This window comes from Tauraco erythrolophus, chromosome 15 (genome assembly GCF_009769465.1).
Source record: "Tauraco erythrolophus isolate bTauEry1 chromosome 15, bTauEry1.pri, whole genome shotgun sequence".
Classification (NCBI taxonomy): domain Eukaryota; kingdom Metazoa; phylum Chordata; class Aves; order Musophagiformes; family Musophagidae; genus Tauraco; species Tauraco erythrolophus.
This window is the reverse complement of record NC_141479.1, coordinates 12,883,750-12,900,708: the sequence shown is the minus strand read 5'-3', so window position 1 is coordinate 12,900,708 and position 16,959 is coordinate 12,883,750. Positions and strand designations below refer to the sequence as shown.

At 38.6% G+C, this 16,959-nt stretch overlaps 1 protein-coding gene across 1 annotated transcript; it reads right to left on the bottom strand.

Annotated features, from left to right (window-relative positions):
• Window positions 1–678: 678 nt before the first annotated feature.
• On the bottom strand, window positions 679–14,908 carry NAE1 (NEDD8 activating enzyme E1 subunit 1). Its single transcript, XM_086620702.1, has 20 exons — window positions 14,848–14,908; window positions 13,672–13,775; window positions 13,526–13,586; window positions 12,618–12,648; window positions 12,037–12,108; window positions 11,662–11,741; window positions 10,398–10,507; window positions 9,930–10,039; window positions 9,290–9,352; window positions 8,984–9,047; window positions 7,818–7,909; window positions 6,463–6,522; window positions 6,241–6,374; window positions 5,275–5,350; window positions 4,887–4,926; window positions 3,753–3,839; window positions 2,615–2,707; window positions 2,083–2,197; window positions 1,958–2,007; window positions 679–963 (listed from the first exon to the last, which is right to left on the bottom strand). The coding sequence occupies exons 1-20, from the start codon at window positions 14,901–14,903 to the stop codon at window positions 854–856; spliced, it is 1,608 nt and encodes a 535-aa protein (XP_086476828.1). The 5' UTR covers window positions 14,904–14,908; the 3' UTR covers window positions 679–853.
• Window positions 14,909–16,959: the final 2,051 nt, after the last annotated feature.

The window sequence follows — 16,959 nt, the reverse complement described above, 5'->3', positions numbered from 1 at the left end:
CAGTCAGGGCTCGGGCTGCCACTCGCCCCGCAGCCACACCAGCCTCGGGGCAGCTCGCCTGCTGAAAACCCAGTGCTCAAATACTGTACCCTGGAAGAAGTCAATCTGATTGTTGGTGCCCTGTTGAAATCCAAATTCACGCCAGAAGCTGAGGATGCGCCCGCCAACCTTGAGAAACACTGTTCAGTGTAACAGATCTTTGAAGTCTTCCAGTGCTATTTTAGCATTCATCCCATCCCTCCTCCCTCTCAATTGAGCCATGTATGATTTATAGCTCATCATCAGAGCTCGACTTTGAAGTGTAAAATACTCTGGATCATCTCAAATATAAAGAGGAAAGAATGTATAAAAGATTTTTTTTTTTTTTAAAAAAAAAGACCAACAGTCTAAAGATGAAACAGCAAAAGCATTCTTCCGCCAGCTTTTGGGAGCGGTAGGGATTACCAAAAGGATGGGAAACAGAGCACGGATTAGCTACCTGTGGATCCAGCAGCGGGCGCGCTTCCAGTCAGCCGCGCAGGCGACGCGGGCGCGCCCCGCCCGCCTGAGGAGAGCGAGGCACCGCCCGCAGCCACGCGCCCTTCCCGCCCCGCTCAGGGCCACCCGCAGCCCCGCCCCGCGGCAGCGAGCGCGGCACCGCACCGGGACAGCCCTTCCACCCTAGATCCAAAAAAAATGTCAGGATGGGGTATGACTTTATTTGTCTCAGGAAAAAAAAAAAGATAAAATAATTACAAATCAAGGAACTTTTAATTCCCAGGTAACACAGAGCAGTCCAGCCAGTGGCAGCAAGCCACAGTATTTACAGAACGCAGCAGCAGCGCCTGGTGGCAACGACTGCCAGATCCTCGTCCTACAGCTGGAAAGTCGCTGAAGTCTGCGACATTCCACTGTAAATATAGGTGTTATTAAAAATTACAAACTGTCCTGTAATGACTTTGATGACCTCCTGTGCAGCAGCTCCTATAAAAGAAAATTAAAAAAGAAAGAAAAAACAGAAGGTAGTTAGCAGGGTCTTATTTAAAAACCAGTAAAAGAATGTTATTTATCTAGAACACACTACACTGGAATTTTCAGAAGTGGCTGATGCAACTCCTAAGAGGAAAAAATGCCTTTCAGTGCTTCCCAGTATAAAAGAGGCTCAGAAAGATGTTCCTTCAAAAGTTAGCTTTACACACACTTCGCTGTATGCGCTTTGTCTCTCCATGTACATGCACACGCTGAGTAAAAATGTGTGAGCTGACAGTTAAACTGTAAAATAAATTGAGGGGTCACTTCACTGTGATCCCTTTGTGTTCTCCTGTAGTATGATATTTTGTAATTTCTTCAGAAGTTATCTTTACATATTTTTCTAAAGCACTGCACATACCAAGTTTCCCTTAATCAGAAAAAAAATCCTACATCCACAGAGTATTTAATACACAATTACCTTCAGCACTGCATGAAGCCAAATAAAGTTGTTAACTGATATACCAATTTTGAGTATCCATTAAAACATAGTTTTGCTAATACCCACAGGTTGAATTAAAGTAAACAATCAAGACTATTTATATTTAATAGATACTCCAGTTTATTGCATTAAAGGAAGATGCATACTGTGGTATATTACTACAGTTATTCCTTTCCTCTTTTTTTTTTAGACTCAAAGCCTCTTTCAAGTATTTTATTTTCAAGCTACTAGAATTGATCTAGTGAGATTATTTTTTAAGTTTATTTAATTTCTTTTACTGACTTTAAACCCTTGCTGTGCCCACTTTTTCTATACACCATAGGAGGTCACATCTGGAGAATGAAAGGGGAGGATTTTGTTCTAATACTATCTTTGACTACAGTCTGTGATCACAGTCTTTGCTCTGACAATACAAAGTAATTAAAACAGTGAAGATTCTGACTCCAGTATGCGCTACAGCATGCTGGTTTGTTTGCATGGATTTTAGAAATACAGTGACATTCTTACCTCCCATGAAGGCAGCAATAGCATGCGGCTCAGCAGCTCCATATCGACAGCTGGATAGCAACAGAACAGTTAGCATTTTCAGGTCAGTTTTACTGACAAAGTGACACTTGAGATTTAATACTTACAACTCATGAACATAGTCATCTTTCACCACTACAGACAACCCATGTTCTTGTAAGAAACCAGTAAGGCATGATTTTAGTTTTCCAATGTCATCTTCTACCTGATAGTTATAGACACCTGGAAAATAAGTTAAATGTTTCATCACAGAACTGTAAGACTATATTCAAAGTTAATGGGTTTAAACAGCAGCATAAGTATTTTATTTTTCTGAAAAGTTTCTAAGCCGATTAATATATCAAATTATTAATACTAAACTAGTAATAATTGAATATTCTGTTGATGCTACTCATGATAATGACAAATTACTGCATAGCTGAACCAATTCATAATCCACGCAACCCATTACGGTGCTATTAATTCAGAAATATTCCTTAAGTTCTCCAACAGAAAAAATTCTCACATTCTTAAAGTTATATTACTTTGGAAACAAAACCACAGTTAATGCTCTATTTGTAGTTTATAACTAGTATTATAGTCACTACTGGATCTTTACATTTCTTTTGACTACGTTAAGTAACCCTAGTATTAACATACCTGGATATCTACCATGCTGCTTATAAAACCGATCTACAGCCCGCAGCATCAAGTACAGCACTAGCTCACTGTCTGGGTTATCCATATGGGAAACTGAAAACAGCAAGAGGACTGGTTAGCTGAATGAAATGGAATAAGAAAGGGTTTCAACTACTTGAAAACAAGTACTTCCCATGTGCTTTAACTGTAAAATCTGCAGTAAAGAGAGATCTTAATGAAAACAACCTGCAGCTGAGAATCTCAATGAGTCAACTTGTCAGATACACGATTTTGACTCCAGAGTGTATGACAAAACCATACTGTGCGTATTTGATACAACTGTTCAGTGAAGATATTCACGTTTCAACTCCGACAGCTGCTATAACATTAAATAGGATATTCCTTAGTTACAGTTTTGGGATTTGAAACATATGCTTCATGTATTTAACTGTAATGACTGTAATTATAAACCAGGTCTCAAATCCCTTAACACACAGCTCAGTAGTCTTTCTAAATACTAACTACTACTTAAATCATATTGCGTATTACCAACTAAAGCAAGGAGCTTTCACTTAAATTAAAAATATTACAAAATGTATGTATACACAAAATGTATACACTTTGTATATCCATTTTGTTCAAAACATTCAGAGGACTTGTACAAGCTTAATTTAAACAAACTTTGATTAAGAGTATTTCCATCATGTTTTGGGTTTTTAATTTATGCAAGTTTGAAAAAAATAACCTGCAGTATAAAGCAACTAGTTTGCTAGTTCACATACTGAAAAGATAACCTGAGAGGGGCCAAGACAATCATTCTCATATCTTTGGTCAAGAGAAAGCACCTTTCCAGCTCTGTCAGAAATAACCGAGGTACAGAAAAGAGAAGGTTGAGGAAACCAACGTTTTATTTATGTGCTATCAAAAATTAAATCCACAGGAGAAAAAAAAAACAACTTGAAACATCTATCAATTCGTAAGGTCATTTTTTAACTTTCAAAATCAAACTGAATTCAACAATCTAGACTTAAAAACCCCCATACTTCTAGTTGTTGTCAAATTATATGACATAAAACATGTAACGTACAATTCTTTTAGATCTCAAAACCGTTTCAAGTTGAAAATGCAATTAAAGTATGTGCCAAGAGGGAGTACTTACTGATTTCATCCTTGTTAAAAGTGTTTAAGCCATATTCTTCAGACAGAGATCTACATCGTACCACCCGGAGAAAGGCCGAGTTGCTACCTAAGCAGAGGATGCAGAAAGGAGAGGGTTACCTACTGGAATGCATCAATGATTACTAAATCTTTGTAAGTCTGTATCTCTGATGTGTTAAACATGAAAGACTAAGGCTTAGCATAATTTCACTTAACACTTCTCTGTTCATTCCAGTAGCTTGCAGTAATAAAACCTATTAAACTATATTTAGGTCTATGATCACAAGTATTTTAGTGAAATACTTTGTGCTTATTTACTTCTAGAATCTAAATGTATCTGCCACGTTAACGGAACAGCTTACAACACATGTAGCTCTCCTACAGCAATTCATCAATCACAGACATCAACTTCATGTTCTCCTCTTCCACGCTGCAAGTGAACACGGGTTCTTTTCATCCCTGCTGCACCTGCCGCTGTCTCCCGCATTCTCAATTAATATTCTAACAGCACAGCTACGAGCGCGGAAAGGTTCCTCTCCAGTATCACTGCTATGAAACAACCCACGTGCAGCTACTCCCTAGCACTCAAAAATGAGGCACTGCCAGGTTCTCAAAACTCCCAGCAAACAATGTATCAACGCAGGGGCAGCATGCTCTTGGCTACGTGCTTACAGGAAAATTTTCCAGTTGCAAGGAGACTCAGCCAGGCTGCTGTGTGGACATGTACACACATCCAGAACAGACATAACCTAGAACACTATGAACAGTACTACTCACTGCATCCCTGTTTTACCTTTTCAGACTACGGAACGTTTACAGACCCTGCACTCTGAAGTCAGTATCACAGAATGGGCAAACGTGATTATGCACGACTCACAGAAAGGAGAGGACATCTGCTACCTGTTGTTTTGACCTGAAAAAATATCGTATCTCTTAAAAGCCAATCATTATAGACTCGCTATTGAGAGATGCTGAACATCTGTTACTTCTACTGAAGATGCAGAACGCAACTGCTAAGGATTTATTTGAAAAATTCAAATATTGAGTTACTGATTAATAACTACATTGTCATTCAAAAGGTTTTGATTATTTGATCATTTGCACAAACACAGCAACACAATCCAAGCATACTCACAAAGCAGTTTTAATTCTCTCTCTGAAATAGACTCGGGTGCCTAAAAGAGAGAATATAATCATTCCAGTACATACAATGACCAGGGAATTTATGTTTTCAGAGACAGTTATATATTCCTTGTGAAATAAGCAGTTGTTGTGGAAAAAAAAAAAAGTATCTTAAATTGTAAATAATACACCCTTGTATGCCTTTTATATGACCAAACCAAAAGCGATAAGTAAAACAGACCACAGATACTAAATGTCATTAGAACTTACTTAAGTCTGTTGAAGAGAATGAGGTAATTAAGCGCTTTCTCTCGGTATCTGTCTCCTTTGCCTTATTTCTGTATAGAACACCAGGGAAAAAGTATTTCTATACTTTCAGAAGGGCTGTACATTGTAATTACCTTGCCCAGGGATTGTAACAATTTAGCAGCATGGTTACCCACAGCAGCAATATCCTTCTTTGCCTTCTCACGGTACCTGTTGATAGTAAAGAAGTCTTAATTACAGGATACAGTCATCAACTTCACAGTGAAGACCGTTTCTTTTAGTTTTATAAAGACAAAATACTAGCTGCATGAATGCAAGTGAGCTACCTCACAGCTACGAATGCACTTCTTACCTCCGTGCATGACTGCCTGGCAAGGCTGAGCTGTTGACTGTATCGCTTAAAAACTACGTCTAACTGTTTTCTAGAAACTGGTTAAAATGAAAATGAGTATCACCACAGCCAGAGGAAGAATATTAAGTAGTTTCAGAACAACTGTATGTCCTTCATTGGGCTTCTAATATTTTATTAATTTCTGTATTTTAATATTTGTAGCCAATATTTGTTCTGTTAAGAACTATGACAATGAAAACATCTGAACAACTCAGCATTTAATAAAATTCAATTTAAGAGCTCATTTTAAGGAAGTATAATTGTTTTGTCTGTGAGTTAAAACTCTGTAATGCTTATTGGAATTGAGAAGTCAATTACATAATGATTTGTAAATTCATGACTGACACAGAATTCAGATTTACAAATTAGGCTATCTGTGCAAATTCAACGAATTATGGTTTCATTTAGCAAAATGATACAAGTTCTTGGCTTTACTGTCATTATACAGAGTAACTTCCATGAAGAAATAACGATCAGTTATTTTAGACGTATCAAAGATTTATGTTTTTATATCCATCTTTTTAATTCTATTTGTCACAGTTCTGAGGAATTAATCTCTAAAACTACAGATTTTGATTAGTAAACACTATTAAGGACCACAATCTTTTCTCTAGTAGAGATTACATTTCAGAATCTATGGAGAAATAATCAAAATCCATTAAAAACATTACCTTCCTATTTGAACAATTCAACAGTACAATATACTTACACATTTTGCAATTTGATAAATTTACTGGAGTCTGCTATCATATCAGGAATAGTGCCCCGGACAGGCAAGCTCCCTTGGCCCTCGTTTGCCACGAATTCCTTTACAGCTCGAGCCAAAATCCAGAAAGAGGGCGACTGCAAATGCACAAGAGACAGTCATGTACACAAATGTTATTTATGATGCTTTTTCTACATTTAAGTCTTACCCTTCATTACTCATTACCTGCTCTGTGAGATTTATGCAGCAATCATCATTAAAAATCTCTTCAATGCATCTTGGTATCTATAAAAAAAATAATTAGGTTTTGTATTTACTTGACTTTAATTTCTTGAATCATGTCAACACTCAACAATACTTAGGTGAGCCAGCTCTAACCAACCTCAGAGTTACACACCAAAATCTCTTCTGAATCTTACGTAGTCAGTGCTTCTCAGATATTCCTAACAGCAGCATTGCCACAGAACAAGGCACATGCTTCTGATCAAGATGAGCGTTACAAATAAAATCTCACCTTATTTCTGTCTTCTACATGGAAGATTTTAAAAAACTGGTAGCATCATCAGCAACAGGTATTACCAGTCCCAGCTGCCTATCCTACCTGCTGGAGGCAGAGCAGCAAAAGGCCAGGGAAGTGAAGAGGGGCTGCAAAAGTGAAAGTGTTTTGGCCCCTTAACTACTGCAGTTCAGTCTGCCATATCAACCGAAGTCGGTCATTAATACCCTGGGACAAGGACTGTAGCAACACAGATGTCAGCACTAAGCTTTACCTGCTGCCTTCTAGGGAGACTTAATGTGACTGTCCAAGCAAGGATTAGCAGAGCTCAAATACATGGAATGTAATCTAGAAAGAACCACAGACTACGCTTTTACCCCATGTAGCTTCTGCAATTTACCGTGGATGAGAAATTAAGGAAATCAGACATCAATTCTCAACCATGAGTAACTACTTCAGGATTAATTAAAAACAATGAAAACCTCACTTTCAATGTTTTTAAGCTTAATCAGTTTATGAAAGGCATTTCATAATGTTTTTTCAAGAAGAAAGTACTGAATTTGCTGTCAAAGGTCACTTACAGCACTCCATTTCTACACAGAATATATACTATAGCAATTAGCTTCAATATAGTACATTTCAACAAATGCTTTCTGAGTCTCTCTCTCCTAGCAATGTATTCAAATCAGACACTAACCACACCAGCAACTGCTAAATTGTTTGTGATTGCACCAAGCACTTTAAAGTTTCATCTGTAAAAGAAAATCTCATAAAGTTTAAGACAAGAATACGCTACTAGTGAACTCTGGTTACTGACTCATTCTATACTTGAATTCAAGTCTTGAGGAAAGAAACGTAGCTTCCTTGCATAAGCTAGGAAATAAAAGAATTTCCATAAGCTACAGTGCCACCTAGTCTAAGTCTATTTTACCACACAATTTCAATTTTAAAAATTGTACTAATCCTGTTTTACCTAAATATAAATGTTGCAAATGGATTTTCTGTCCTAAAAGTGCGTAATAAGTTCTGAAAAAATGAGGTAGTTGAAATTTCTTCAATTTTGTCACATCGATGTTTATTTTACCTCTGTAGTATTTAATGCTGTGTTCACATTTTTTATAGCTTCTTCAAAATTTTCCTCATCTTCTGGGGTCCCATTTTCATTCTTTAAGATACCTTATTGAAAAAAAAAATTTAAATATACAATCCCCTGAATTACATCTCGTCATTTAGATCTTACCAACAGATCAGATTGGCTTTGGATGCATTTGTGGCACAGTAACTAAGCAAAAATTGATTACTGGTAAGACGTATTGATAAAACTAACTACGTATATATTCTGCATATGATTAGTTTTTCTGTGATGTTAAATAGAAGTTACTTATCACAAAAATACCATTTTATTTGTGCAAGAAAAAGAGTAAAGTTTCATGATCACTGAACTAATGCAGATGGTGGTAAAAAGGCAATTCAACTCTCCTTCCCATCATCAGTCTTATTTTGTTGGGGGTTTTTTAGTCAAATTTGGCAAACATTTGTGAACCCACACAGCCAGTCAGACCAAGAAATGGACTCCACTAAAAACCTAATTTAACCAAAGGTCATTACTACAGATCAGATCGGTTCCCTAGCCCCAACCTGAGGATAAGGATTACAGAACCGCCCAGCAATTTACAGAGAAGCCAGCTTTAAATGGGGAAATACTGAAAATTCAGATACTGTTTTTATCCTACAATCATCTAACACAATTTATTTCTAGATCTTAAAAACATCTCATTAAATCTAGCACTGCAAAAGCGAAGTCTGTTCACGTACTGGTTACAGTGTATTCAGTAACTACACAATCCTCCCCCCCCCCAGTCATTTAGAGCTGCAACGATTACCAACAGTTTGGTGACAACCAAGTACTTGCGATTAATAACAATTTCAGTGTCAAAAGCCACTCGCTTTCCTCTTTTCTGTGTTAAATATCAACATTTTCTACAGTATTTTCTCTTAAGGCCTCTCCTCCCACCCAAATCAAAACATCCTCTTGATCTTAAACAGAAGAAACACTGCCAAAGTTCATTTATAAGCAAATCTGGGGTCTTAAGATCCACCTGCATAAAACAGTCATTTAGCAGAAGAATCATACTGTACATGCCAGCAGACTTCCATAAATTAACCCCAAGAGAACTTGTGATGATTTTTCAAACATTGCCTTATGTATTTCCACCAGTATGAATAATTGACTCCTGGGACACACATTACCTTGCCGAATCAGTTGTCTGAAGGCTTCTTTTTCTTTGTAGCTCTTAGGCAACTGATCACTTTTCTAAATTTAAAAACACAAAAACATTTTGTCTTTACAATACCTACTACTAACCTCACTGTGTTAGGACTGCTGAACTACAGTCTGTCACTGTTCACATACATTCATTTGTATTTCAGTTAATAATTTTTTTTATTATTCCACCTGTTCTATTTGTTACGCATTGCCAAAATAATTATCTAGTTTAACAAAGACATATCTAAAGTAACAGTAATAGACTGATGATGTGCAGTTTTGCAATATACCTCGTTGAACCATTTTGTCAGATACTTGGCTACAATCACAATCCATGGAGTGTGGCTATGGTCCTGTAATGGAGCAGAGAAATCTTTGTCAAGTTGAGAAAAGATAAAAACAGGAGACAAATTAAAAACCCATTTTAAATGTAAACTAACATCCCCTCCACTACAGTAAAAACACAGGACATGTTCCAGATTTTGATTCAGAAATAACATTCTCTAACTACTATAAAACAAATTATTAATTATTCCTTTACTTAGAAGAAGGGTGGTTGAGCCAAGTTCTCCAATATTTTTCTGGGATGAAACTTAAGTTATGCACCAATACTCACACTGCAAAGCTCTGTAGCAGTAGGTAACCATAAAAACAATTAAAAAAGGGTGGTGAGGGAGAATCACATTCTAACAAAAGATCATGTTGTCCAAGAATATTCCTTACTTCAAGATCATCGCTTGCCTAAGATTTAAATACAGACTAACATTTAGGGCACCAGCCAAAAATAGTACCTTGTGACCGATTCTACAGTTGCCTCTGCTCAGATGAGATTCTACACCAAAAAAAGTCACCTGCCAAGAGTCATTTTCATAGAAACTCTGTTCTATGTCTGCATCTGATTAGAGCACATAGTGCAAGCCACATACCAACCTTTTTATCCATATGATCCAAGTCATAAGACTGAAAGTGTTTCCTCAGTTCTGGAAATTGTTTGTCCAGTCTCAGATCTTCTAATGTGTTGTCAGGATGAGATTCAACAACTGTGAAAAAAATTACACAATGCATTTCACAGTTTTACGTCTGGCCTTCGAAACAGAGCCATACATCAAATACAGTGCATCATCTGCTCATTTAACTGCTTGATTCTCAAAATCAGTGTTTTGAGTAAATTACCTTTAGTGTCAGGATAATCTCCAATTTTACTATTTGTTGCAGTCCACAATTTCTACGCATTCCTCAAAGAATGCTCCTAGCGATGAACTGCAAACTACACAAGACTTAACAAATACTAACCACATCGCAAGACAGAAGATTTAAAAAAAAATAAAATCAAAGTGACATTACATATTGAAGCTTTAAACCCTGTAGAAAAGTCTTTATCTCAGAAAATCCCCTAACCTGTATGTTCTTTAATAACGACTCTCATATAACCAACCAGTCCGTAAGTCCTGCAGACCAGCAGAGGAATGCTAAAATTCCAGAGAAGTTCAGCCAAGCGCAGCAATGTACTGAAAGGAAAAATGTTGTTGGTGGGTTTCTTTTTAAACGTACAAGAGGACAATAGTTAACTATAAAGTTAATTCTTATGCAAGCTACTTGTGAAAGAAAAGTTTTCTATGAGAACTCTAACATTACCATGATTCTAAGCACGTATAAGGTAATTAATTTTATACATTAATTTACACTAGGTCAGAAATATACTTATCCATTAGCTTACTTATATTTAACTGTATCCTCTCAAATGCTCCGAACATCAATTAAAAAAAAAAACCAAAACACTTCAATGAGTCATGAAAGAAAGAAAAAAGAATTACACCTGTGTGTTGCACAAACATAAGTTCCAGTAGGGCCAACTCCAACCAGAAGTTTTTGAATAGCACATAATACTCTTTATTCACCAAAGCCTGCAAGGGAACCATCATTTGAAAGAGACAAATTGGCTCTTATTTCTGTAAGAGACAGTACCTCTAGCTCCTCTGTACGCAGGGGGAGGGAGAGATACATAAAGTAAGAACAGCCACTTCCTTAGAAAGGCAAGATTTAACTGTAGGTCTATTCAGCACTCTCTTCCACTGCCTGTGGAAGCAGTCTGTCTACTGAAACAGGAGCGTGCTCTTCTCCTTCAGTTCTCTCCATACTCTGAGAGTTGTCATTTTTCATGTGCTGTTTACTGAAAGGCAGCATAGGAGAGGCCTCTCAGCAGGAAGATGTTAAAAAAAAATAAAAATCAAGAACTTCTGGTCTTGACAAAGTTTATATGGGCAATGTAATTACATACACAGGTAAAATGGAAAGACCTATAAAAACGATAAAATACATTTGCAAAAATCTACAGGTACCACAGCTCCTCTTATCCTGTTAAGTTTTACATAAGAATACTTGTTACAGCAATTTTGGACCAGAAACAACTTTCACTACAAAAGAGTGCCTGAAAGACAAATCACCTGCAGACAGCACCTAGGAGCCAGGCATGGATCTGAAAGATATTTTAAACTATGTATTAACATATAAAAACATCCACATAAAAACGCCATAATTGACTGTAAGTTTCCTTCACAATGACAGAGTTCTGTTTTGCCTAAGCTTTCCTGCAGGAATATGCCTGCAATTGAAACTTGCTTTACTACCGAACGAAAACAAACAACTTTAGATGATTCTTTACCTTTCTGGTAGCTGTGTTGCAACCACCAAGTTAAACCGATTAAAAAAGGAAGGGTCATTGTCTAGAAGTTTTTCTGGACTCTAAATAGTAGGAAAAAAAATGTCAGGAAACATTGAAAACTTCTAAACAGCAAATCTGCTTAGCGTTCAATGTAAAGTGTTAAGTGAAAGCTATAAAATTATGACGAAGTTACAGAATAATGTTTAAAATACATAAATTGACTTTTTGCAAATAACTTAAGACCTTCTTCCTCATATGGTATTTTATCATGAAGTTACTTAAACTGCAACATTACAAAGATAACACACAGTTATTATTTCATACTTTTATCACACTGTATGACAACAAGCGTACAACTAATTTAAGAGAACAAACCTCTTCAACAAAGTTTCCCGAAACATCACCATTCAACTCTTGCAAGAGCTCAGTGGCACTCTGGGCACGATTCTGTTGCAGAACAATCAAAACGACGTTTAATGTCTTGAAATGTAATTTATATAGCATATCAGTACTACATATGCTACATGCTTAAAGAAAAAAAAAGCTAGGATTTCATATTCCAAGCCTAGCTTATCTGAAATGAAAATAAAATCCTTAACAGCAGGTACTTGTTTGAGACCACTTTTAGTAACAGCGTTTTAAAAACAAAAGTTATTTGATAGCTAGGTTTCCCCCCCACTCACCCACCCCTCTACTCTTAGCTTTACTCCTTAAACCACAATTCTACTCTACCTTATTATTGCAAAGATTTTAGCCATATTTTGTTCATTTTTTCTAGTCAAAATTAAGCTTATCTTCTCACTTACGAGCAAAAAAAAAACAAGCATGGGGAATTTTGTCAGAGAATAAGCAAGCTATACATACATGATTTTAGCATTATTCATAATACTACATTTGAGTATTTACTCAATACTTTCATGCTTTCAATACACCTGAAGTGACATTTATCTCCTTACCTGACCAATATGGCTTTTTTGTAGAAAGAAACTGAAAAGGAGACAAGAGAGAGTCACCTGGGAAGTTTTATTTTGAAGAAAAACAACATTAAAGCTACTACAAAAAAAGTGCAGAATATGTTGCTGACCGTCATATACACAGCAAACTGAGTTCTCCCTTAAATTTGCTTTTCTCCTCCCCACCACTATAGCATTCTCCTCATGATCAGTTTCCTAAAGAAACTTTCCAATGTCTGAGCCACAACTCTGAAAAATAAGACACACCATCTCCTCTAGAAGCCAGGATCACACTGAAGATTCTTTTTCACTAGGTGAATTAAAGACCCACTAGTACTCATTTCTTCATGTAATGGAATACCTTTCCCCCACATATAACCCCTGTAAGTAGACAGGTATTTGTAGGAATCTATCTGAACCATAAGAAAATGTGATTAAAATTAGTAAACTTTTTTTTTTTATAAGATTTGTAAAGACTTTCTTATTCTTTCCCCTGCTGCACTCAGCCTTTCAAAACTACAAAAGCTAATAAATTGCTATCACAGTTTCACAATAGTAAACTAACAAAAAGTGAACTATTTTCATCACCAAAATTATGGAAAATGCATTTAGCTGTACTGAAACACAAGCAAATTTTACACTGTCATGTCTCAAGATTACAGCAAACAAGTTATTTTAAAATAAAGATACAACACCAGCAACTAAAAAAACCTATGTAAAATTTAGCGGCTAATATGAAAATGATCACGCATGCTGTTATGTGTCACAAACATCCAAAACACAAAAGACCTGGAGAACATATGGAGGCTTTTTATTAAGAATTTTACAGGATTTCTTAACAAGTATAGAGATGGAACTACTTATGAAACTGTTACTTCTCAATTTGTATTGGAAACTAGTAAGAAACCTACTTATTTCCAACATCTTCTCCAGAGACCCGATTCCCATCGACAATTGTAAATGAACCAATACCTTGGGGTGAAAAAAATTACTATTAATAACTAGGCATTATGAAATTATCAGTTATGTTACAAAGAAAATACAGATATGTACTTACCTGGTAGCACTAAGTTTTTGAGTATTTCAGTTCCTGTTGCTGTTGCATTTATCACACAAACATGGGCAGATTCTAAAGCTTCTTGTCCATGGTCACCCCACAATCTACATTGGGATGGAAAAAAAAACATTCTGAAATTATTTCATTTCAGACTGTAAAGCAAATATTAAAAAAAAAAAAAAAAACAAAAAACAATCACAAATGGAGCCTAGCATACTACTTTCCATTCACTGCTGAAAGGGGCTAGACAGCATTAACCAAATTAAGCTCTCCTTCAGAAAACTTACTGTGACAAAGTTGAAACCTTCTAAAGATCAACTCAATTTTACTGACATCTCGTTTTCTCCATCTTTATACTCTACACACCTTCTCCTGTTGTAACATATTTAATTTTTTAAAATGAGTGTGGGTCAAAACACTTACACAAGTTTTGTTCTAAAACTGAATGTTCTCTTTTTCTTAAGTTTTATTATAAATAACACGTTTTTATACTCTTATAATACAAGACATGAAAAAGCGGATGGAAAACACTCGTGATGAGTTTCGTAACGTTTTTAAGACATTTGTAAAACCATCTTCATGCTGCAATCGGGAGCTGACAGTACTCAGTCGCAAACGCCCCAATGATTTCACGCGGGCAGTAACTTCCCTCCCTTGGCTGCAGAAGGGAACGCTGCAAAGCGTTACACCCACTACCGAAACTGCCTACAGTATGAAGGGAAAATCAACCCTCGCCATACTGCAGGCATCGACGGGCTGCAGGACAAGCCGCCCTTCTCCCATTTAAGTGCTCTTTTCTGCCTCTTCCCCCTCCCCCAACACGAACATTCACTCGGCCGCCCGGCGAACCCGGTAAGCGACCGGCCCGGACAGCCTCCCCCGCTCCACGGGCTCCGCCAGGCGGCCGCCGCCCGCCGGGGGCTCAGCCCGCAAAGCGCAGCCGCCGGCGGGCCGCCTGCCGCGCCTCCCCCCGCAGCCGGCCGCGGAGGCGGCCCGTGGCTTCAACGGGCAACCAGAGCCCCGGGAGCGCCGGCCCGGCCTGCAGGGACAGGCAGCGCCAGGCGCCGCCGCGGCGCGCTCTCCGCCCGGCCAGGACGGCGGCAGCCCCGCGGAGCCCGAGCGGCCCCAGCGGGTCGGAGCCAGGGCCGGGGCGCGCAGCAACCCCCGCCGCGCCACCTCAGCTGCCGGTCGTATCTCTGCTCCTTGAGGCTCGCCCGGCCCGCCTGCGCCATTGCCGCACGCTCCCCCACCGCAACCGCTGCGCATGCGCGGGCGAGCGCATGCGCGGGGCCAGGGGGCCGTGGGCCCGTTGGGGGGCGCTGTGGGGCCGCCGGGCCGGGCCGGGCCGGGGCGGGGCGGTGTCAGCTCGGGGAGCGGGACCGGGCGGGGCGAAGCCCCCTGGGAGCGGGCACGGGCGGTGTGCGGTGCCGCGGGCCCGGCCTGCCCGGCTTTCCTGCTCCGCGGGGCTCAGGCCCGCGCCAGGGGCCCCTGCCCTGCCCGGGTAATCCCTGCGGGAGAAGTCCGATGCCCGCGGGCTGCGCCCCACGCGGCCCGGTTAAACACGGACCCCTCCGTCGCGCCCGGCTCCGCTAAAAGCGCCCCGCGGGGCTGCCGCGTTCGTCCGGTGCCTTCTTTTGAGAGTCACGGGCGGTGATCGAACCTTGCGGACATAGGTGAGAGCGTTCGTGTGGACACGGAGCTCTTACCAATCCGGCCGGGATACGAGAAGAGCGGCCATCCTGCTCGGTGAAATTGAGACGGCAGTTCGGGGAATTCGGGGAATAGCAGAAAAAACTGTGCTGAGAAAGCAGGCCGTGATGTCTTTGGGGGACGCTGAAGTTGGTAGGAATCATGAGCATAGAAAGATAGGACACTGTTTCCTCCAGGAATGTACTTCTAAAAATAATGTGCCATTCCCGGAATTTATATTCAATAAAGTGGTGTTTTCTGTTCATCTCTCAACTCACTTTCTGGTTTGAAGTTTTGAAGCACTTGACAATAGTCCCAAGTCCAGATACCTTGCAGATACCTGCATTCAGAGAAATCAGTTTACATCTATTTTGTAGATATATTAAAATAATATAATAAATATAAATAATATTACAATTATTTCTATTTAGCATTGAGACAACAAAATCTGAAATTTATTGCATCTACGGTTGTGACAATATTTCCATATAGGATCAATATAGATCGTGCTATAAAAGCCTACAAAAAAAGAGAAAACTTTCACATCTTTAGAAATTTCAACCAACATCTCTGGCACTCAGTTTCAATAACAAAAGAAAGGCTGGAAAACGTGTGCATCATTCCAGCTGATTTGTTAGCCTGTAAGAGGGTATTCTTTTATCCTTTTAATCCGCTTCTCTTTAGTGAATTTAACTTGCTCTGTGTCTGTTGGAATAAATTATACAGCAGTGCAAGTGTAATTTGTGTTTCATACCTTGCAGATGACATTGTAACACAGTACAGTGCTTCCTCTTCTGTTTTCCCGTACACAGCATCTCCTCTAAAGTTCATTTTTCTCAGGCTTTGTGTTTGCTATGTCACAGTAAGTCCTTCCCCCTGTTGAAATTTCAGTGACTGTTGCAATATGTGTAGGAATGTTCTGTTTACCAAAATCAAAGATTGTCTCATTCTGTTCTTGCTATCTGCTATAATTATACAGTTTCGACTGGACAAACCATAAATTGTAAGAATTATTATTTCAGACTTAGTTCCAAAATACAATCCTCATTTCTGGTATAAAGCAGCCAAGTGTGCATAGCTTTAAAAGTCAAAGACAAGTAATAATAAAAAATGTGAAGGCTGGGAAAATCCTAGGGAACCAAGTACCCTGTTTCTCTTTTTCTGCCCCGCTTTTCCCAAGAAAGTTCCAAATAAATTCATTCTTTTCTCTTGGCCCTCTTGGACCATACTTTACTCAAGTTTTTTCTCTTGCAAAATTGTCTGTTGATTTTATGCTTGTCCTTTTTGTCCTTTTCTTCTCAATCCCTTCTTTACTTAGAGACGCTTGTTTTGTTTTGTTTTGTTTTTTGTTTTTCCTTATGCCAGGAAGATATTCCCAGTAAATAAACATTGAGTTCTTTCCCTTAGAAATCTCATCAATCTCACTATGTAGCTGTAGGAGAAGGATTACCACTTTCAGCTCCTGAAGTTACACTGGATGCATGAGAATCTCAATATAAATCATGGCATTTTTGTGTTTGCAAAGAAAAACTTGAGAAAATAAAATTTGAAATTTCTGTTGCCAATCCACAAGTGTAGGCAGTCACTTTTTAAATAAAT